General features: G+C 42.3%; 2 protein-coding genes across 23 annotated transcripts in view; one reads left to right on the top strand and one right to left on the bottom strand.

Annotated features, from left to right (window-relative positions):
* The window catches only part of FIP1L1 (factor interacting with PAPOLA and CPSF1), a 78,304-nt gene extending 75,706 nt beyond the window's left edge, over positions 1–2,598 (bottom strand). For 12 of the 22 annotated variants that reach the window (XM_068974865.1, XM_068974867.1, XM_068974866.1 and 9 more), the window contains exons 1-3: positions 2,339–2,598; positions 1,146–1,190; positions 1,003–1,042 (exon numbers count right to left, since the gene is read on the bottom strand). In XM_068974865.1, the coding sequence (XP_068830966.1) occupies positions 1,003–1,042; positions 1,146–1,190; positions 2,339–2,423 (170 nt within the window). In that variant the 5' untranslated portion in view covers positions 2,424–2,598. The remainder of the gene's footprint in view (positions 1–1,002; positions 1,043–1,145; positions 1,191–2,338) is intronic. The other 10 variants (XM_068974877.1, XM_068974871.1, XM_068974873.1 and 7 more) reach the window with 2 other exon arrangements.
* A 9,401-nt stretch (positions 2,599–11,999) lies between these two features.
* SCFD2 (sec1 family domain containing 2) overlaps positions 12,000–21,746 on the top strand; it is a 397,757-nt gene continuing 388,010 nt past the window's right edge. Inside the window, exon 1 of the mRNA XM_068975329.1 lies at positions 12,000–12,837. Within this exon, the coding sequence (XP_068831430.1) occupies positions 12,000–12,837 (838 nt within the window). The remainder of the gene's footprint in view (positions 12,838–21,746) is intronic.

Raw genomic sequence — 21,746 nt, 5'->3', positions numbered from 1 at the left:
TTTTAATTTCTCTAAAGAATGTATCTAGGAGTAGAATTCCTGGATCATGTATATATGACAGCTCTACATTTTAACCTTTAGAGAAACTATCAGACAGTTTTCCATAGTAGTTGCACCATTTTACAATTCTACCATCAGAGTTAAAATTTCTCTGTATTTTCAGGAGCACCTGTTACTACCTGTCTTGATTACAACCATCCTAGAGTCAGACACGACTGAGCGACTTCACTTTGACTCTTCACTTTCATGCACTGGAAGAAGGAAATGGCAACCCACTCCAGTGTTCTTGCCTGGAGAATCCCAGGGACAGGGGAGCCTGGTGGGCTGCCATCTATGGTGTCGCACAGTCAGACACGACTGAAGCGACTTAGCAGCAGCAGCAGCAGCAGTGGATGTGAGGTGGCATTTCCTCCTCTTTTTAAACCCAAATATTCTTTAAAAGTCCTTTTTGCAATCGTGCCTCCCCCATTATAAGACACTAAGGAATCCGGTCAGAGTAATGTCAGCGTGTATCCACATACCTGTATCAATGAGCTATTTTGAATTTAGGGTAAGTTTCTAGCTCCCTAATATGTTCGATAAATGACACTCACACCTTTCTAATAATCTAACAAACACTTCTAATCTTATAAGAAATTCATTCATTCCACACTTAATTTTACATTTGAAATACTTAAGTTGTAAAAGTAGTTACCCAAATAACTCTTTACTTTAGTGTAATGGTTATACCGTATACTCCACTACTGAGCTCACTTAAGGTTATGAAGTTACTTAATATGAAAAATATTCAAACCCTTACCTCAAAACCTGTTTGTCCCCTAAGCTACTAGCAAACAGAATTGGTGTAAGAGTACATCCTGAAATAGTAATAAACTATAAAGGACTCAAGTGTCTTCCAATCTCATTCAAGCAATGATTATAACCAAATAATGTTGACAGTCTGTTGACAGGACCACTGTACCACACAATCTTTGTTGAGTATCAACAAGAAATTTCACTAACCTGGCATTTTCTTCTTCTGGCCTTTCAACTTCATTTTCATCTACCAAAAAAAATACATACATACATAAATAAAATTAACAAACTAATCACTCTTAAAGAAACCATTATTATGAAAATCTGAAGTGATCATCACAAGCACTAACCTAGGTCCTTTGCCAAATCAGTGTGCACATGCACGTCCCATGGGCCTATAAGCACATCCAAAGTTAGATCACCTTAGAATGACTTAACAAGATTATGTTTCTAATGAAAAATAAAATTTAAAAAATCAACTTTTAAGTAAAGATTTCTAGGTCTTTGTAAAAGAAACTCTATACAGTTATATTTCAAAGAGTACTAACTAATGCTAAATCTTGCACCAAAGGTAATGTATTTTACAAGTTTACCAGAATCAACATTTGTCAGTCACATCAAGGAGCAGCAAGGTGCCCAAACATGCACTTTTACTAGACTACTCTAAACACAATCGAGAATATGCCCTTTAGGCACGAAACAAACATTAACTTTCAAACTTAGCACGAACAGACAAAAAGGTACTGTGACTTCATGGAAGTTAAAAAACAAATGTCAAGCAACTCTCTTTCAACGGGTAAGCAAAAGATGCAGTAAATTCATTTTGTAAAAAAGATAGATACACGAGATGATACTGAAAACCATAAGCCTGAGGGACATGAGGTACTTCTACGTGGGTTAAAGCGCAGTCTCTTAAAAAAGAAAAATTTCACCTTAATACAGGAGACATTCGGGGTTTTCTTTATGGGCCATAATGTATTCCATCTCTTTCTCTCACTCTTTTTAATTAATTATTTTTAAAGCACGACTTTCAGACAAGGAGGTACCCTTGCAGGTGCATTCCACACAAACTGACCATCAAGAAACAAGACGTTAGTTTTACAGCATTAACTTTATTTAGCTATTATTACAGAATGACTGTTTGTGGGACAAGAAGGGCATCCTACAGTCAAAGGGCAACAAGAAACACGCCAACAAAGCTCAGAATCGATACAAGAGTGCCGAGGCGAGGTGGCCGAGAACGGCGGGCGCGGAGGAGGGCGAGGCTGGGCTCCGACCCCGCGTCCCCGGCCCGGCCCGGCCCGGCCCGGCCCGGCCCCGCAGCCGCTGGGTCGTTGCGCGTTGGGGGCGTGGGCTGGGCGGGAGGAGGCGGAGGGGGGCGGGGAACGCGCACGCCGGGCTCGGCCTAAGGCAGGCCGCAGGAAGCTCCGCACGGAAGGCCGCAGGCGGCGGCGTGAGGGGCCCGGGACGCCGGCAGTTTGCGGGTCGGGAGGGGAAGCCTGAGAGAACCCGGGAGAGAGAGAAGGGACAGGAAGTTCCGTACCGCCATAGAGCCACTCTTCCTCCTCATCCCCTCCGGTCCCGCCGCTCAGCTCCGACACTAGGCGCTCGACCTCGCCGGCCGACATGGCCGCTCCGAGCACAACTTAAGCGCAGTGATCAACAGCCCCCTCCAACCCCTTCCCCTGCCTCGCTGACCAGGGGCTCGAGAGGGGCGCGAACCCGCCGGCGAGCGGACGAAGGAAGCAAGAGACTGAAATCCAGGGCAGACAGCCGCGGAGGCGGCAAAGCAGACGACTCCGGCGCCCTCCGCCCGCGCACGCGCAGCAGCACCAAAGCGGCGCGGCGTTTCTAGGCGGCTTCACTTCCGCGGCGGCGGCCACCTGAGTCTTGGTGCGCGTGCGCGTCGTGGCGGGCCCCGCCCCCCGCCATGGGATCCCGCCGGCGTTTTAGCGTGGCTTTATCTCCTGACGTTCTACGTTGGCTAGAATTTCCCTCCCCCTATGTGGACTCTGATAGCTTGTGTTTCTACTGCTGGAGACAGCACCATTCTTACTTTCTGACTTTGATGCCTGCATTCTCTTCTCTACCTGTTCTGTTTTTCTAAATCTTCTGAAAAGCGTTTCATTTTTCACTTGTATCAGAAGTGATATAAAATCGTTACCCTATCGGTCCCTGTATCTCATCACAGAAGAAATCTAACTCATGCTCACGTTCTTGAAAAATTAGTTTTAACAGCAAACAAAAGTCAAACCAAAAAATCAAGCATGCGTTTTCCTTGTCAAAAAGAACTCATCCACTACCCTCCTTTCCAGAAGTAGGTCTTGTTTTTCTGTTTCACGTGCAGCATTATGAAATTTTATACATAGTTGCTTCAAGTATATCGTTGTGGAAGAACCTGAGATTAATGAGCCTTAAAGTGTACAACATTCAGAAACATTTCAACATTCAGAAAACTAAGATCATGGCATCCGGTCCCATCACTTCATGGCAAATAGATGCGGAAACAGTGGCTGACTTTATTTTTGGTGGCTCCAAAATCACTACGGATGGTGATTGCAGCCATGAAATTAAAAGATGCTTGCTCCTTGGAAGGAAAGTTACGACCAACCTCAGTTCAGTTCAGTTGCTCAGTCATGTCCAACTCTTTGCCACCCCATGAATTGCAGCACACCAGGCTTCCCTGTCCATCACCAACTCCCAGAGTTCACTCAAATTCACATCCATTGAGTCTGTGATGCCATCCAGCCATCTCATCCTCTGTCGTCCCCTTCTCCTCCTGCCCCCAATCCCTCCCAGCATCAGAGTCTTTTCCAATGAGTCAACTCTTCGCATGAGGTGGCCAAAGTAATGGAGTTTGAGCTTTAGCATCATTCCTTCCAAAGAACACCCTGGACTGATCTCCTTTAGAATGGACTGGTTGGATCTCCTTGCAGTCCAAGGAACTCTCAAGTCTTCTCCAACACCACAGTTCAAAAGCATCAATTCTTCAGTGCTCAGCTTTCTTCACATTCTAACTCTCACATCCATACATGACCACAGGAAAAACCATAGCCTTGACTAGACGGACCTTTGTTGGCAAACTAATTTCTCTGCTTTTGAAGATGCTATCTAGGTTGGTCATAACTTTCCTTCCAAGAAGTAAGCGTCTTTTAATTTTATGGCTGCAATCACCATCTGCAGTGATTTGGGAGTCCCAGAAAATAAAGTCTGACACTGTTTCCACTGTTTCCCCATCTATTTCCCATGAAGTGATGGGACCAGATGCCATGATCTTCGTTTTCTGAATGTTGAGCTTTAAGCCAACTTTTTCATTCTCCTCTTTCACCTTCATCAACAGGCTTCTCAGTTCCTCTTCACTTTCTGCCATAAGGGTGGTGTCATCTGTGTATCTGAGGTTATTGATATTTCTCCCGGCAATCTTGATTCCAGCTTGTGCTTCCTCCGGCCCAGCATTTCTCATGATATACTCTGCATATAAGATAAATGAGCAGGGTGCCAATATACAACCTTGACGTACTCCTTTCCCAATTTGGAACCAGTCTGTTGTTCCATGTCCAGTTCTAACTGTTGCTTCCTGACCTGCATATAGGTTTCTCAAGAGGCAGGTCAGGTGGTCTGGTATTCCCATCTCTTTCAGAATTTTTCACAGTTGATTGTGATCCACACAGTCAAAGGCTTTGGCATAGTTAATAAAGCACAAATAGATGTTTTCCTGGAACTCTCTTGCTTTTTCCATGATCCAGCGAATGTTGGCAATTTGATCTCTGGTTCCTCTGCCTTTTCTAAAACCAGCTTGAACATCTGGAAGTTCACGGTTCACATATTGCTGAAGCCTGGCTTCGAGAATTTTGAGCATCACTTTACTAGTGTGTGAAATGAGTGCAATTGTGTGGTAGTTTGAGCATTCTTTGGCATTGCCTTTCTTTAGGATTGGAATGAAAACTGACCTTTTCCAGTCCTGTGGTCACTGCTGAGTTTTCCAAATTTGCTGGCATATTGAGTGCAGCACTTTGATAGCATCATCTTTCAGGATTTTAAATAGCTCAACTAGAATTCCATCACCTCCACTAGCTCTGTTCATATTGATGCTTTCTAAGGCCCACTTGACTTCACATTCCAGGGTGACTGGCTCTAGGTGAGTGATCATACCATCGTGATTATCTTGGTCATGAAGATCTTTTTTGTATAGACAACATATTAAAAAGCAGACAATCTAGACAGCATATTAAAACGCCAACAAAGGGCCATCTAGTCAGGGCTATGGTTTTTCCAGTGGTCATGGATGGATGTGAGAGTTGGACTATAAAGAAAGGTGAGTGCCAAAGAATTGATGCTTTTGAATTATGGTGTTGGAGAAGAATCTTGAGACTCCCTTGGACTACGAGGAGATCCAACCAGTCCTTCCTAAGGGAGATCAGTCCTGGGTATTCATTGGAGGGACTGATGTTGAAGCTGAAACTTCAATACTTTGGCCACCTGATGTGGAGAGCTGACTCATTTGAAAAGACCCTGATGCTGGAAAGATTGTGGGCAGGAGAAGAAGGGCACGACAGAGGATGAGATGGTTGTATGGCTTCACCGACACAATGGACATGGTTTGGGTGAACTCTGGGAGTTGCTGATGGACAGGGAGGCCTAGCATGCTGTTCATGGGGTCACAAAGAGTCCAACACAACTGAGCAGCTGAACTGAGCTGAACTGAAAGTGTACAAAACTGTATATATTATTGTGTACTTGTCTTGTTTGCCTTTTTTTTTCTCAGCAAAGTCTTGAAGATCCTCTCTGTTTTCATGTATGTCAAACTATGTCCATTTCTTAAGTGCTTCATGATATTTTTTTCTTTTTTTTTTAACAGTAATTGAATATATGCTGTTTAAGAACTTGGGAGATAAAAATATGAGTAAAACACAGCCCTCCACCCCCACCGTTAAAGAGGGCTCGGTGTTTTGAGAAAGTCAGAAAGGTGGTAAAAAATTAACTCTCCTATAAGGGAAAAGTGGGTCTTAATAGAAGCATAAAATGTTTTTATACCACCAATGCCACAGCATCTTATGTTATTTAAGTCATGTGGCTTTTATCCTCATTACCGTTAAATATTGGGCTTTTCCACAGGCTCAGCAGTAAAGAGACACAGGTTCCATTACTGGGTAGGGAGGATCCCCTGGAAGAGGGCATGGCAACTCACTCCAGTATTCTTGCCTAGAGAATCTCATGGACAGATGAACTTGGTAGGCTACTGAGTAAGGCTGCAAAGTGTTAGACCCCACTGAAGATTTAGCATGCTTGCATGCACCATTAAATGTTCCTCTATTGCTATTTTCAGTCTCCCTTATCTGCAGAGGATAATCCCTTGTATATTTCTGAAGTCTGTTGAGATACAATCAACTTTTAAAATCTTTCCTGAACCCCATTTCTTTATCCTATAAATATGGAGGGCCTACCAAGTTCCAAAGACACTTCTAAACTATGTAAATTCAGCAGTGAGTAAAACAAAGTCCTTCTTCTCATGAAATTTTCATTCTAATGAGAAAGACAGATCATAAACATGTAAATGTACAGTATGTCAAATGGTGATAAGGACGATAGAATAAGCAGGAAAGGGGGATCCAGAGAAAAATGATGAAGAGGGATAGGACGTAATCTTATGTGGTTATGAAAGGCCACTCTAATGAGGTTGTAGAAGAGTAGAGACCTGAATGGAAAGAAGTAAACTCTTGTGAATTTCTGGGAGAAGCCTTATCAGATGGAGAGAATAGCATGTGCAAAGACCCTGAGGCAGAAGCATACTTGGGGCTTTCAAGGAACCCAAAATATAGCCGGAGTGGAGAGAGGGAGGGAGGATGAAGATAAACAGATGAGGTTAGAGTTATTCTGGAGTAGCTAGTGCAGAGCTAAATACTCCTTTTTGTACAGTGGGCCGATTCCGTGGCATGTGTCTATCACATCGTATAGTGATTATTTAACTACATCTCTGTTTTCCTAAGATTCTTCACCATGTCCTCTCTCCAAAAGGGCATCTTCTTATGTGTCATTCTAATTCCTGGTGTTGTGCCTAGTACTAAGGAGATCTTAGCCTCTGCTGACACTAATGAAATAAAGATTTTACATTCTGCTTGAGAGTTTCATAAGGCGAGCACTCACAGTCCTGTCTATCTATTTACCATTCAGTAAGTCTGTAACAAACTTGATAGTTTCATGAGAGGCCAATTGCCATTTGCTGAGGAGCCTCTTTCTCCTTTCAGCTGCCTGAAATGAGCTTTTCTTTCAAGGCATTAGTTAAACTGAAGAACTGACAAATAATAATCAATGTATCAGAATCACCTTCGTGGTAGAGGTAGCATTTGAGCTAAGCTTTGAAAATAAAGATTTTCACAAGCAGAGAAGCCCATAAATCACTAATAACTACTCTTTAAAATACCTCTTCCTTTCATGCTTGCAAACTGAGTTTTTGCCTGGATATACTTCCTTGGTTAAAGGTATCTTTGTCTCCTACCGGGGGAGACTTGAAAGATAGGTAGCTTGAAGATGTTATATAAAATTATGCCTTTATCAAAATTATTCCCTCAGTGGCTTCCCTTCATCTGCAGATCCAGAAATGTTGCTCAGAGATCTGTCCATCACCCTCATTGTCTTTGGTTTTCTTTATGCACAAGCAATCTCAAGCACATCCATTTGCTAATGACTCCCAAGTTACTAGACATCTCTCCTGCAATCCATAATCATAATCCAACTGTTTACCATGATACATGTTTCCACCTGGATGTCCCATGGTACTTTTAAAACCACAAGCCCCTATACCCAATAGAAAGGCTATTATCAAAACAATAACAATAACAGAAATAACAAGTGTTAGCAGGAATGCGGAGAAATTAGAATGTTTTTACACTTTTGGTGGGGATGTAAAATGGTATCCAGCAGCTGTGGAAACAGAGGGTCCTTGAAAAAGGTAAAGAGGGAATTATTGTATGATTCAGCAATTCTACTTCTGGGTATATATCCACAAGAATGGAAGGCAGAATTTTAAAGAAATATTTGTATACCATGTTCCTAGTAGGATTATTCACAAATACCAAAACATGAAAGCAATCCAAATGTCTATTGAGATGAATGAATGAACAAAATACAGTAGACACAATGGTGTATGCAGGGGGCTATTCAGTCAGTTCAGTTGCTCAGTCGTGTCTGACTCTTTGTGACCTCATGGACTGTAGCACATCAGGCTTCCCCGTCTATCACCAACTCCCAGATCAAACTCTTGTCCATCAAGTCGGTGAGGCCATCCAACTATCTCATCCTCTGTTGTCCCCTTCTCCTCCTACCTTCAATCTTTCCCAGCATCAGGGTCTTTGCCAATGAGTCAGTTCTCCGCATCAGGTGGCCAAAGTATTGGAGTTTCAGCTTCAACAACAGTCCTTCCAATGAATATTCAGGACTGATTTCCTTTAGGATTGACAGGTTTGATCTCCTTGCAGTCCAAGGGACTCTCAAGAGTCTTCTCCAACATCCCAGTTCAAAAGCATCAGTTCTTTGGCACTCAGCTTTCTTTATAGTCCAACTCTCACATCCATACATGACTACTGAAAAAACCATAGCTTTGACTAGATGGACCTTTGTTGGCAAAGTAGTGTCTCTGCTTTTTAATATGCAATCTAGGTTGGTCATAGCTTTTCTTCCAAGGAGCAAGCATCTCTTAATTTCATGGTTGCAGTCACCATCTGCAGTGATTTTAGAACCCAAGAAAATAAAGTCTCTCATTGTTTCCATTGTTTCCCCATCTATTTGTATGAACAGTATGAAAAGACAGGGGGATATTATTCAGCCTTAAAAAAAAAAAAGGAAATTCTTGCACATGTTACAACATGGAGAAACTTTAAGGATATTACTAAGTGAAATAAGTCAGTCACAAAAAGATAAATATTATATAATTCAACTTATATAAGGGACCTAGAATAGCCAACTCATAGAAACAGAAAGTAGAATGGTGGTTGCTGGGGTTGGGGGGACTAGAGAATTGTTAATAGAGTTTCAGTTTCAGCAGACAAAAACGTTCTGAATATTGGTTGGAAAACTGAAAATACTGAACTGTGCACTTAAAAATGGTTAAGACAGTAAATTTCACATATTTTTCCACAGTTAAAAAAACAGAAACAAAAACATGTCCCAATCAAATTCAGTATATTTATTCTCCAATCTGCTTTTCCACATCTCAGTTACTGCCACTTACTAGTCTCCCAAATAGAAAGCTGGCCATTAATCTGTGATTTTCCCTCTGCCTCTGCCTTTGTCAATCTAGTTACCTGAATTGTGTCTCTATCTTCTTAACATCTTTTCATAAATCCCAGGCTATCTACTCTCTTTATTAGTACTATTCTTATGTGCTGTTTTCCATAGGTATTGCTGTTACTTTTTTCTAGCTGCACTTCCTGCCCTAAATCTTACTCCGTTCAAACTATTTTCCATTTAGAATATTTTTCCCCTAAACTGAATATCTGAATAAATGTTTCTGCTCCTAAAAATACATTGAGATCCTCCATATTGGTGGGTTCCACATCCATGGACTCAACCAACTTTGGATAGAAAATATTTGAAAAGAAAATCAGAAAGTTTCAGAAGGCAAAACCTGTATTTGCTGTGTACCAGCAGCTATTTACTTAGCTTGTACATCATATTCACAAACATTTACATAGCACTTACCTTGTATTAGACATTTCAAGTAACCTAAACCTGATTTAAAGTGCACAGTGCACAGGCTGTATGCAAATATTACAGCATTTTATATAACAGATGAGCATATGGTATTTTGTTATTTGTAAGATGTCAGGGCAGGGGCTGTACTGGAACCAAACTTCCAGCATAGGGTTACCAAGAGATTGTACTTTAATAGCTCCCCATTGGCTGCTACTATTTAGAATAAGGAAATAAGACTTACTCTAATATAGTCCATTCTTTTCTATATCCTAGCTCCTATGTCTTCATGGGCCTCTCTCTAAAGAAGACACTCAAGCCACAGTAAACCATTTGTAGCTCCAAAGAACATACTGTAAGGTTTCATAATTCTGTACCTTTGTTTATGCTTCACTCTTTGCTTGGGCTGCCAGGAATGCCCTTCCTCATCCTGTACACCTGGTTAACACCTGGTTTTCTTTGAAGACAAATAAAAACTTATGTCCTATATGAAACTTCTGACCACTTCCCTTTTTCCTTTGCTTAGAATTTATTTTTCCCACTTTATAGCTCAAAGTTTTAAAAAAATTGCTTCTGTAATGTTTTATTTCATTTGCTTGCTTTACTTGTGTGTGTTAGGGAAATTAAAAGTCTTGTTCAGGCTTCAGAAAGTAGGACAACAGGCCTCTGACCAACTTTCAACCTGCCTGCACCCTGCCTGGACTATGAGCCTGCCTGCAAGCACACCAACTGTTACCAGCAAGTCAAGCAGTACCTTAGATAAAAAAGGAAGTGGGTCTTAGAATTTCTTGAGCCCCTGGGGGCTTAACTAGCGCCCGCAACTGATGATGATATTAGTTTACAGCCTGGGATTATAAATGGGAGCCTGCCTCCACCTCGCAAACTGCAATCTGAAGTCTCACCCATGGAGTGGACGCATCGCCCAGGACCCTTTTCCCCAGTGGGACTCCAGATTGCTGTTACTCAGGACTTCCCAGTGCTGTTCAAGTCGGGATGTAGGTTTTGACCCAACTCGGTGATGTTTATGCCATTACTCTCTCTATCTTCAGTGCCCAACACAATGTATGGAATATTGTACATATGCATTAAAATTTGAATGAATATATTATTTCTTATAATGATATGAATTCAACAAACATTTATTCAACATTTATTTAGTACCTGTTATTTTCTAGTGCTGGGGAAGCCAAGCTTCTAGTGCCCCATCTAGTAGAACAGATACGTTAAGGAAAACAAGTATGTTAAAATTTACTCCATGATATGGCAAGTACTTAGCAGAGGTGTATATTTTTCATAGATCATGTAATATATCTCATTAACTACTGTTTTGGAGCCTAGCTCAGTGATCACAATAAGTGCTTAATAAATAGTGATTCAACAAACTGAACCTATGATGCAATCCGGGCTCAATCTGTTGACTTCATTGTGCAGGCATTTAACGTTCTAAGCTAGAAATGGCTGGAGAGAAACTGAAAAATTGTGAAGGTTTTTGGTGCCATTATAATGCTTTGGCTGGATCTGTAGGCAATTGGGCTAGGAGAGGTTTTAAACAGAAAATTGGCTGAACAAGCTTAGTTTACTAGGAAGGAAAGTGAATCAAAGGGTGAAGAGGTGGGAAACTGGGAAACGACAAGAGAGGGGTAAGGTGTCCTCACTCAGTCGTGTCCGACTCTTTGTGACCCCATGGATTGTAGCCTACCAGGCAAGAGTACTGGAGTGGGGTGCTATTTCCTTCTCCAGGGGATCTTCCCGACCCAGGGATTGAACCCGGGTCTCCTGCATTGCAAGCAGATGCTTTACCCTCTAAGCCACCAGGAAAGCCCTAAGAGAGGGGTGGTCACTGCTATTGTCCAGTTGAGTGACGACGGTGGATTAAGGCAGTGAGAAAAAAGATGGATGAGGAGAAAGGACTGGATTCTCGAATTTTGAAGCAGGTCAAGATTTAGTGTCAATGAGAGGCGGGAAGGAAGATAGAGAAAGTGAAAGCGAAACTGGTATGTGTATTACAGGTTTGTATCAAATGCATGGGATAGTAATCTATAAACAACAAAACCTCACAGTAGTTGGTTGTTTTTAATCTCTGGCCGCTCTTAATTTGGGCAAAGTGGCAGTACGTTTAAAGACATGTGTTCAGATCCATGAAAAACATCATATTTCAAATTAGGTTTTATCACTTCTCAGATTTCTCAAGGAGCAGCGAAGGATAATCTGAGCAGAGAGGGAGAGGAGGACAAAATTCCTCAGCTATTTCTTCAGCGCCTTCCCACTTCCACAAACCTACCGTGGTACCCTGGAGGCTCGGAGCCCCGCCCATTTCGTCTCAGCCGTAAACAATTCTTCCGCGACGGATTTCCTGACTAGCCAATCACGCTCCGTGGCGTCATTACCTTGCGCCACACTGGACAAGTCAGAGGCCGCCCCACGTGTACTGTGTTGACTGTCAATGTCGCTTGAAGCCCAATTCCCGGAAGCTGTGAGTCCTGCACTCGGTGCCCCGAGTCTGCGAATTCCCAAAAATGAACACTCCAGGCGTGCTGTCCTTTACCCAGCAAGCCTGGGAGCAGGTGCTGGCCAAAATGAAACGGGCCGTGGTCTACCTGGACGCCGCCTGCGCGGAGAGCCTGCACTGGGGCTGCGGGTCCTCGAGGCTGCTGGAGGCGGTGGGGAGCCCTGCGTGTTACCTGCGCGAGTTCGAGCCCGCCGCAGTTGGTGGCGGAGCCGAGCAGCCCAAGGCAGTGTTTGTGTTGAGCTCCCTGCTGAAAGGCCGGATCGTGGAGACCCTGCGGGACATCATCTGCCGAAGTCACTTCCAGTACTGTGTGGTGGTCACGGCTGTGAACCACGCAGTCCATCTTACGGCTAATCATGTGCCGGCGGCGGCGGCAGCCGAGTTGGAAGGGCAGCAGCCAGTGTTCGAGCAACTGGAGGAGAAGCTGTGTGAGTGGATGGGCAACATGAACTACACAGCTGAGGTGCTGCACATACCATTGTTACTCGCCCCTGTGGCTCCCCACCTTGCCCTGACTCCAGCTTTTGCTTCCCTTTTCCCACTGTTACCCCAGGATGTGCATATCCTCAACAGTGCCCGACCTGACAGAAGGAGGCTGGGAAGCCTGGCTGAGGTGGATGCCACTGCCCTGACCCCTGAGCTGCTGCTGCAGATTAGGTGCCTGGTGTCAGGGCTCAGTTCCCTGTGTGAGCATTTAGGGGTACGAGAGGAGTGCTTTGCTGTAGGTTCCTTCAGTCGGATCATCGCTGCAGATCTGGCCAATTTTGCTCCTGCCAAGAACAGGAGGAAGACTGCCACAGGCAGGGCATCAGTGGTCTTTGTGGACAGAACGCTGGATCTCACAGGTAAGTGGCAGTTGCTGTGGGGGGCTTCATAACCACTCTCCAAAGTGATTCCACCTATAATTAATTTACCTCTTTCTATGTGTCCCCGGTGGCTCAGACGGTAAAGAATCCTCCTGCAGTGCTGGAGACACGAGATGTGGGTTTGATCCCTGAGTTGGGAAGATCCCCTGGGAAAGGAAATGGCTGCCCACTCCAATATTCTTGTCCGGAGAATCCCTGGAGAGGAGCCTGGCAGGCTACAGTCCATGGGGTCCCAAAGAGTTAGACATGACTGAGGGACTGACATTTTGACTATGTGTCAGGTTAAGGAGACAAAGAAGAACTAAATAGACACAGTCCCCGATCTCACAGTTTATGGTCTAGAGGGGGTTAGAAACAAACAAATAGCAATTAAAATCAACTTATTAAATGCTGTAATGGATAAATACATCCTTAAGGTGTACTATCCTGTTAAAAACAACTGCATCTAGCCCAAAGATTGAAAAACTGGACTTTCGCTGACATGGAGGAGAACTGTCCACCTGGGAACCTTTAGAAATGTGCAGATATGAGTATTCACAGCAATCCTTCATAAGAAGGCTTTAAGTTGTTGGAGAACTATTACCAGATGACCAAGTTGAAGGAAGCTGTACAACAAAGCACAAAAAATATCACAGAAAGTGGACTTTCAAATCTCTTTACATGAGTGTTAATGAGGCTGAACTTAAATTTCACCAGAAAATGAGACTAAATAGACTTGTAGAAAATATTTTCAAGTGTTCATTGATTTATTCTTACCTCTTATTCTATTGAAGATTGAAAAGTGAAAGTGAAAGTGAAGTCGCTCAGTCCTGTCCGACTCTTTGCAACCCCATGGACTGAAGCCTATCAGGCTCCTCCGTCCATGGGATTTTCCAGGCAAGAGTGCTGGAGTGGATTGCCATTTCCTTCCCCCGGGGATCTTCCCAACCAGGAATCGAACCCGGGTCTCCCGCATTGCAGGCAGACGCTTAAGATTGGGTAGTCCCAAATTGTAATAATATTTATACACATAAGTAACAAATGCTACCCTTAATATGTTGTTGTTTAGTTCCCAAGTCATGTCCAACTCTTCTGCGACCCCATGGACAGTAGGCTGCCAGGTTCCTCTGTCCATGGAATTTCCCAGACAAGGATACTGGAGTGGGTTGCTATTTACTTCTCCAGGGGATGTTCCTGACCCAGGGTTTGAACCTGAGTCACCTGCTTGGCAGGCAGATTATTTACCACTGAGCCACCTGGGAAGCCCACCATTAAACAGGTGAAGGAAAAACACTTTCTCATACTTGACATGCGCATTACTTTCTTTTTTAAAAAATAATTTTTATTTGTATTATTTTTGGCTGTCCTGGGTCTTTGTTACGGTGTGAGCTTCTCTCTAGTTGTGGAGTGTGGGGTCTTCTCTCTAGTCACAGTCCACGGGCTTCTCACGGTGGTGGCTTCTCTTGTTTCAGAGCATGAGCCACAGGACTTGCAAGCGTCAGTGGTTGTGGCACGTGGACTCAGTGTTTGATGGGTCCCTGGCTGTAAAACACAAGCTTAATAGTTGTGGCTTATGGATTTAGTTCCTCTATGGCATGTGGGATCTTCCCAGATTAGGGATTGAATCCACTGCATTGGCAGGTGGATTCTTTACCACTTAACCACAAGAGATACCCTTTATATTTATCTTCAAAGGTCAATTTTATTGATCTCTAATTAGGTAAATGTATGGTTGCTGGTAGTACAGGCTGGAAACACCCAAGTTCATGGATAATGATCAGGTAACTGATTTTGGTAAGCATTCCCTTCAGTAGATAAACAAAAATGTTTTAAATACCCTTGAATTCTTAGAGGATTAAAAACACCTGATGAATATATGCTTGTTGAGTTTTTGAGTCATGGTGTATACCGCTTATGCTTCTTTTTCTTTTTGCCCAAAATGTGACATGTCAAATGTTTAATTCAGTCGCTCAGTTGTGTCTGACTCTTTGCGACCCCATGGACTTCAGTGTGCCAGGATTCCCTGTCCGTCACCAATTCCCAGAGCTTGCTCAAACTCATGTCCATTGAGTCTGTGATGCCATCCAACCATCTCATCTTCTGTTGTCCCCTTCTCCTCCTGCCTTCAATCTTTCCCAACATCAGGGTCTTTTCCAGTGAGTCAGTTCTTCACATCAGGTGGCCCAAGTATTGGAGTTTCAGCTTCAACAACAGTCCTTCCAATGAATATTCAGGACTGATTTCCTTTAGGATTGACTGGTTTGATCTTCTTGCAGTCCAAGGGACTCTCAAGAGTCTTCTCCAACACCCCAGTTCAAAAGCATCAATTTGTCAGTGCTCAGCTTTCTTTATAGTCCAAATCCCACATCCATATATGACTACTGAAAAACCATAGCTTTGACTAGATTGACCTTTGTTGGCAAAGTAATGTCTCTTGCTTTTCAGTGTGCTGTCTAGGTTGGTCATAGCTTTTCTTCCAAGGAGCAAGCGTCTCTTAATTTCATGGCTGCAGTCATCATCTGCAGTGATTTCGGAGCCCCAAAATAAAGTCTGTCACTCTTTCAATTGTTCCCCATCTATTTCCCATGAAGTGATGGGATTGGATGCCATGATCTTAGTTTTCTGAATGTTGAGTTTTAAGCCAACTTTTTCACTCTCCTCTTTCATTTTCATCAAGAGGCTCTTCAGTTCCTCTTCACTTTCTGCCATAAGTGTGGTGTCATCTGTGTATCTGAGATTATTAATATTTCTCTCAGCAATCTTGATTCCAGCCTGTGCTTCATCCAGCCCAACATTTCACATGGGATGTACCCTGCATAGAAGTAAAATACGCAGGGTGACAATATACAGCCTTGACATACTCCTTTCCCAGTTTGGAACCAGTCTGTTGTTCCATGTCCAGTTCTAACTGTTGCTTCTTGACCTGAATATGGATTTCTCAGAAGGCAAGTCAGGTGGTCTGGTATTGCCATCTCTTGAGGAATTTTTCGCAGTTTGTTGTGATCCACACAGTGACATACTGTTGCATAAATCAAGCAAGGTCACTTCTCTCCCTGCCCTGCCCCAAGACTCCAGTTAGGCAGACTTTAATGTCCTAGCCATCTAGCATCATAGCAACTACTTTTTTATATAATATGCATCTCTTCCTTATATATGACTTCTAAAACCAGAAAAAAACAAGGAAAGCATAGCTTCTGCCCTCCGAAAGCTCCCAAAGCAAAGCTATTAGGAATGATTTAGAAAATAAGGGCATGTAGGAAGGCCTAAGTTGCCAAGTCTCCCGATCTCTCCGTATATACCCCTCATATTTCTTGCTTTTTATCACTGAGAAAATATGAGCCATCAGGAAGCTTCTGTATCTTCCCATCACCAAATCTACCAACCTTTCTACGTCTATAGCCACGTACTTCTCTCTCCTTCCTTCATATTAAAATGAGATATATTGTCTCTGCTACTATGTAGTGCCAACATTTCCTCCTTTGGAGACTAGATCTTTTCCTTTCTCACTCCTCTCATAGATTGACTTCTTTCAAATATCCTCCCCCTTTCCTAGCTCATCATTTTTTAAAAATGTATTTTCTACCAGATTTTTCCCATTAGCATGCACACAGAATGGAACATCTCCTTTCTTAATCCCTCTGGCTCCTGCAACTTCAGATTCATTTTTGCTCCATTTTACAGCAAACTTAAAAATTTGTCTATTCTTGCTATCTCTACCATCCTCTGCTCAGTTTTCCCTTGACTTCACTTCTTTTAGGCTTAGATACTCCTCAGAAGTTTCTTCTGTCAAGATCACCAGTGGCCTCCATGTTGCCAAATCCAGCATTCAATTATCAGGATTCATTTTAGTCAATCTCAAGCATCATTTGTTACAGCAGAGTAGAGGATGCAAATAGTTTAAAAAATAATATTAATACAGATATTAAAGAAATACAGAAGATACACAGATAATGCAGTTTCTTGTGTAATTCCATCAGAACATAAAACTGATGCTTTATTTGCTTGCTCACAGTCCTTCCTTTATTTGCTTGCTCGCAGATAAATCTGGGTTCCTTAGCATTTTGTTCAAGATCATACATGACCTGCCTGTGTGTACTTCGCCCACCTGGACCCTAAATGATCTCCCGTCACACATAGCTTTCTTGGTACACTGGCCACCTCGCTCTTCCGCAACATGCCAAGTGTGTCCCAGCCTCCCGGCCTTTGAAGTTCTTCTGCACTCAGCTTGGAATGTTCTTCCTTTAGGTATCTGCATGGCTTTCTCGCTCGCTTCCTTCTCAGACAACCCTTCCCTGACCATTTTCTAGAGACATTCTCTAAAGGTTGGTTGTTTATTGCCTGTCTCCTCACATTTGAATGGAAGCTCCTGAGGGGAGGGGCTCCATTTTGTTTAACTATTTATTAACCAGCAGTCGGAAGAGCGTCTTGAAAATACTAGGTACTCAATAAGTATTTATTGAAGGACTGGATGAGTGTACAGGTGAATTAAAGGTTGCTGTTATCTGGATATTCAGTGAGGTTAATATACTCATTTTTTGTGATAGAAAATATTTTTGAGATTCCTAAGTTGCATCATTAGTCATTCACAAATAAAGTGGAAGTATACCAGGGCACACATTTTCTGAATATTCTAAAATTTGACACTTTGGGTCTATGATAGTATTTGAGAAAGGAAATAATTACTATTCATATTTATGTGGTTAATAGATAAAAATCACTTCTACACTACCTTATTTGATCTTCTCAACAAATTAGGTGAGCTATTTATCATTTCAGGAATAAGAAATTGAGGCTCTGAAGTTTCTCTTTACTGGAAAAAAGAAAAGCAGAAACATTAAGTAGTAGGCCAGATGTGACAGGATTGCTCCAATATTTTTATAAACGTCCATGTTCAGCAACTTTTGTTTTCTGAGTTATCAGTGTTGTTAGTGTAAAGCCCTCATTTTCTTCTGTATTTGTTTAGGATCCTTCTGCCAGTAGGTGGGCTTCCAGGGTGTTCTTTAATTTGGTGAAGGTACTCAGCAGGAAATTGGTGTGGGAGAAAACATTTTAGGTCCATAAGATCATGTGAGCGACTAGGAGAGCATAGCTTTAGCGACAAGCAAAATAGCAATTAAAATCAACTAATTAAATGCTGTAATGGGTAAGTACATCCCTAATGTGCACTGCCCTGTTAAACAAAGCAACTGCATCTAGCCAAAGGTTGAAACACTGGACTTAACGCTGACATGGAGGAGAACTGTCCACCTGGGAACCTTTTAGAAATGTGCAGATACCAGTATTCACAACAGGCCTTCTAAGAAGGATTTAAGTTGTTGGAGAACTGTTAACAGATGACCAAACTGAGGGAAGCTGTACAACAAAACACGAAAATAACTGAAATACTACAGACAGTTGACTTTCAAGTTTGAAAGGGACATTGTTCAAAGGGAGCAAATAGAAAAGTTTCTCTGGGTAGATTCAAGGCAACAAACAGGTAAAAGAGAAAGAAAAATCAGTCTACTTTGTCCAGGGCTTATGAGGAACCGTGAAAGTATTATTTTCAATAGCATGCTGAGAGCAATATGCAATGTGATGACAGAGCAATGAGAGTGAACATCCGGAAAGTTTCTTGAGATATTTCCCAAGTATGTTTAAAATGATAAGAACTGTTTCCTTCCTGAAGAGTTCATTTGAAAAGCACCAGGTGGGGCTCAGCCAGGCAGTGTCTACGCGTCGAGGAAAGCACTCCCAGGGCCGGGTAAGGGAGCTCAAGTTAGGTGAGATCTCCTGAGCGGGGGAGGTCACCTGCCTGCGGTAGCAGGTGACAGCAGGAATGCCCTGGTGGGAGAGGGGGTCAAGGGAAGCCAGAATGGGTGGCATAACAGTGTCCCTGGGGCCCAGCATATTTACCTCTCTACTGGGGCCTGGAACCAAGTTTGAAACCTATCGACTTTGCAGAGTGTAGCCAAGAAAGTTTCACTGATCTACATCCCATTTTTAAATTATGACAATGCTCTCCTTCAGAAGGGACCAAATTATTGCTGGCTGATAGAGGGAAGATTTTGGAGGAGAGATTCTGATTGGAACAAATTTGTTGCTATAGTCCTAATAACTTATAAATTAAAGTCTATTTAATGGATGCATTTGTGGTAATCATCCAAACTGTCTTCCAAATAATCAGTTTATTGGTTCATTTATGTCAAAGATGTTTCAAGATAGTGTTGCAATTTCATATTGATGATTCTTAGGACTGATTTTCAGCTGGTATACAGTTGTATTGTCAAACTTGTCTTTCAAAGACTGAAACACGTCTGTGCATGTGTGTTCAGTCACTTCAGTCTTGGTGAATCCATAGACTGTAGCCCGCCAGGCCCTTCTGTCCATAAGATTCTCCAGGCAAGCATACTGGAGTGGGTTGCCGTGCCCTCCTCCAGGGAATGTTCTCAGCCCAGGAACTGAACCCACGTCTCTTGCATCTCCTGCAGTGGCAGGTTGATTCTTTACCACTGAACCACCTGGGAAACCCAAAGATGTTTGTACTAGTAAGTAAAGAGAAATCCTCTACTTGGTGAGACCACAACTCACTTAATACTGTTGTTTGGTAGAGGTAAGTGATAGGGCCTAAGACAGCGGGGGTGCTGACGGTACTGAGGCTGCAGATGGATTTCATGCTGGTAATGATGATTGTAGAGAAGCAACACGTGTCCTTTGCTCCACAGTGGCCCAAAACTGGCTGGGGTGGTGAGGTAAGTGGAGTTGGTGGCATTACTTTTGGCCCAGGTGCTTTCCAACCTTGATCTAGGCTCTGACATCCAGGAACATACCTGATCACCATGCTTTTTTTTTTTTTAGTTGATCTGTCTTGGCTGCAGCAAGCATAGGGAGCTGGGGAGCTCATGACTTGTTGCTAAGAGTTTGTCGTGAACTTCCCTATTTGTCCAGTTGCTGGGATTCTGAGTTCCTAGTTCAGGGTTTGATTTCTGGTCAGGGAAGTGGATCCCACATGCCGCCTGGGGCAGCCAAATAAATAAAAAATAAATATTACAAAAAAAGAATTTGTTGTGACAAGAATTTTGATGTGGTTTCTTACATCAAATTGCAGCTTAGATTGGGGCATTGTTTAGCTAAGGATAGCTGCAGCATGTAGAAGATTGCACCAACAATTTCTAAAAATCAAAAAGTAACTGGAAATCATCAGAAAGATTTGAATCTGATATGAATTTCAATTTAAATTACATATGACAGCGATTTTCATATAGTGACCAAAAGAAAATCCATTTTCAGTTGTTGGTTTAAATGTTAATTTATATACATAGTGTATTAAAATGTTATTTGTTGTTGAATATTTTGGGTGCTATTCTTGACATTTTACCATTAGAAGTATATATGTGTTTGTATATATTCTTCTTAGATGTAAAATTGATGCTACCCAAAATAACACAAATGACCTCCAATAGTTCATAAATACTCCACAATGTTAATGTCATGCTTAGAAATATAGAGAAGCTTCTCATCTTTTTGTCATCATCTTTGCTGAAAGTAATGTCACTTTGTCTAATAGTTGCTTTATTTTTTTTCAATAAACAGTTATTGAGTGCCTGTTATGTGCCAGGTGTTGTTCAGGCCTAGGGGAACACTGGTGAACAAGATAGACACATTCTTTGATCCCCTGAAGCAGTCAATACACTCTCAGGGGTGAAAAATAGAATAAGTTTGTTCTAATTGTTGTTTGAGAAGGCCCCCAGTGTCTGTTGCTGTGATTTTGGTATACCTTTACCACATCTAGACCACACAGAAGCTTGTCTGCAGTATTCTTCAGACATGTTTGCATAGGGGATTTCAAGACAAACTTCTATGGACCGTTCTGGCTTCAGATTTTGTTTCAAGGGACAATTAAAAAGGTAGACATGATTTATGAATATCAGAGAGATTTGAGTCTGTTTTTTTCTTTTTCCTAATATTTTTTGGCTCTTTTCAGATGGGCTAGAGTGCTTTGTTGATTATTTACAGGTTCAAGATTAAAAGATAAGAGGGAGCAGTAGCTCTGGGAATTAAATTTCCTTAATTGGTTGAATTCTTTTGAATTTTAGTTTCATGTAAACTTTTAAATTAAATCCATCCAGTTTAAGATTAACTCCCAATCCAATGGGTGGTTCTTAATCCTTGGATTAGGATTTATTGGTTCATTCAAGATGTGGTTGTATATTGTTCTATTAAAGTCTTAAAATTTGAGACTATTCATAATTGCTAACCTTTGGGATCACACTACTTTTCTTAGCACTGTACGTACATGTTGTTATTCAGTTGCTAAGTTGCGTCCGACTCTTTGGGACCCCGTGGACTGCAGCATGCCAGGCTTCCCTGTCCTTCCCTATTTCTCAGAGTTTGCTCAAACTCATGTCCACTGAGTCAGTGATGCCATCCAACCATCTCATCCTCTGTTGCCCCCTTTTCCTCTTGCCCTCAATCTTTTCCAGCTTTGGAGTCTTATGTAGGGAGTCTGTTGTCCCATCAGGTGGCCAAAGTATTGGAGCTTTAGTTTTAGCTTCTGTCTTTCCAGTGAGTATTCAGGGTTAATTTCCTTTAGAATTGACTGGTTTGATCTCCTTGCTGTACAAGGGATAAATTCATTTAATTTTTATGACAAGTGTTCTATAACTATCCCCATTTTACAGATGAGGAAACAGAGACATGAAAGAGTTAAGGAACTCACCCAAGATCACGCAGCTAGTTAGTGGGAGAGCTGGGGTTTGAACCTTGGCAACTTGCTCCAGAGCCTGTGCTCATAATCTCTCTCACATGAAAGGCTATTCTCGTCCTGGATAGTAGAGATGAAGCTGATGTGGTCTCTAGAAGCTGGCAGCCTCAGAGACTCAGCACAGTTGTTGGACTCTGGTGCTGCTTTAGTGTTCAGAAAAGTTACTTAT

Source organism: Capricornis sumatraensis, chromosome 7, assembly GCF_032405125.1.
Source record: "Capricornis sumatraensis isolate serow.1 chromosome 7, serow.2, whole genome shotgun sequence".
NCBI lineage: Eukaryota > Metazoa > Chordata > Mammalia > Artiodactyla > Bovidae > Capricornis > Capricornis sumatraensis.
The sequence above is the reverse complement of the archived record's forward strand: the minus strand, read 5'-3'. Positions and strand labels throughout refer to the sequence as shown.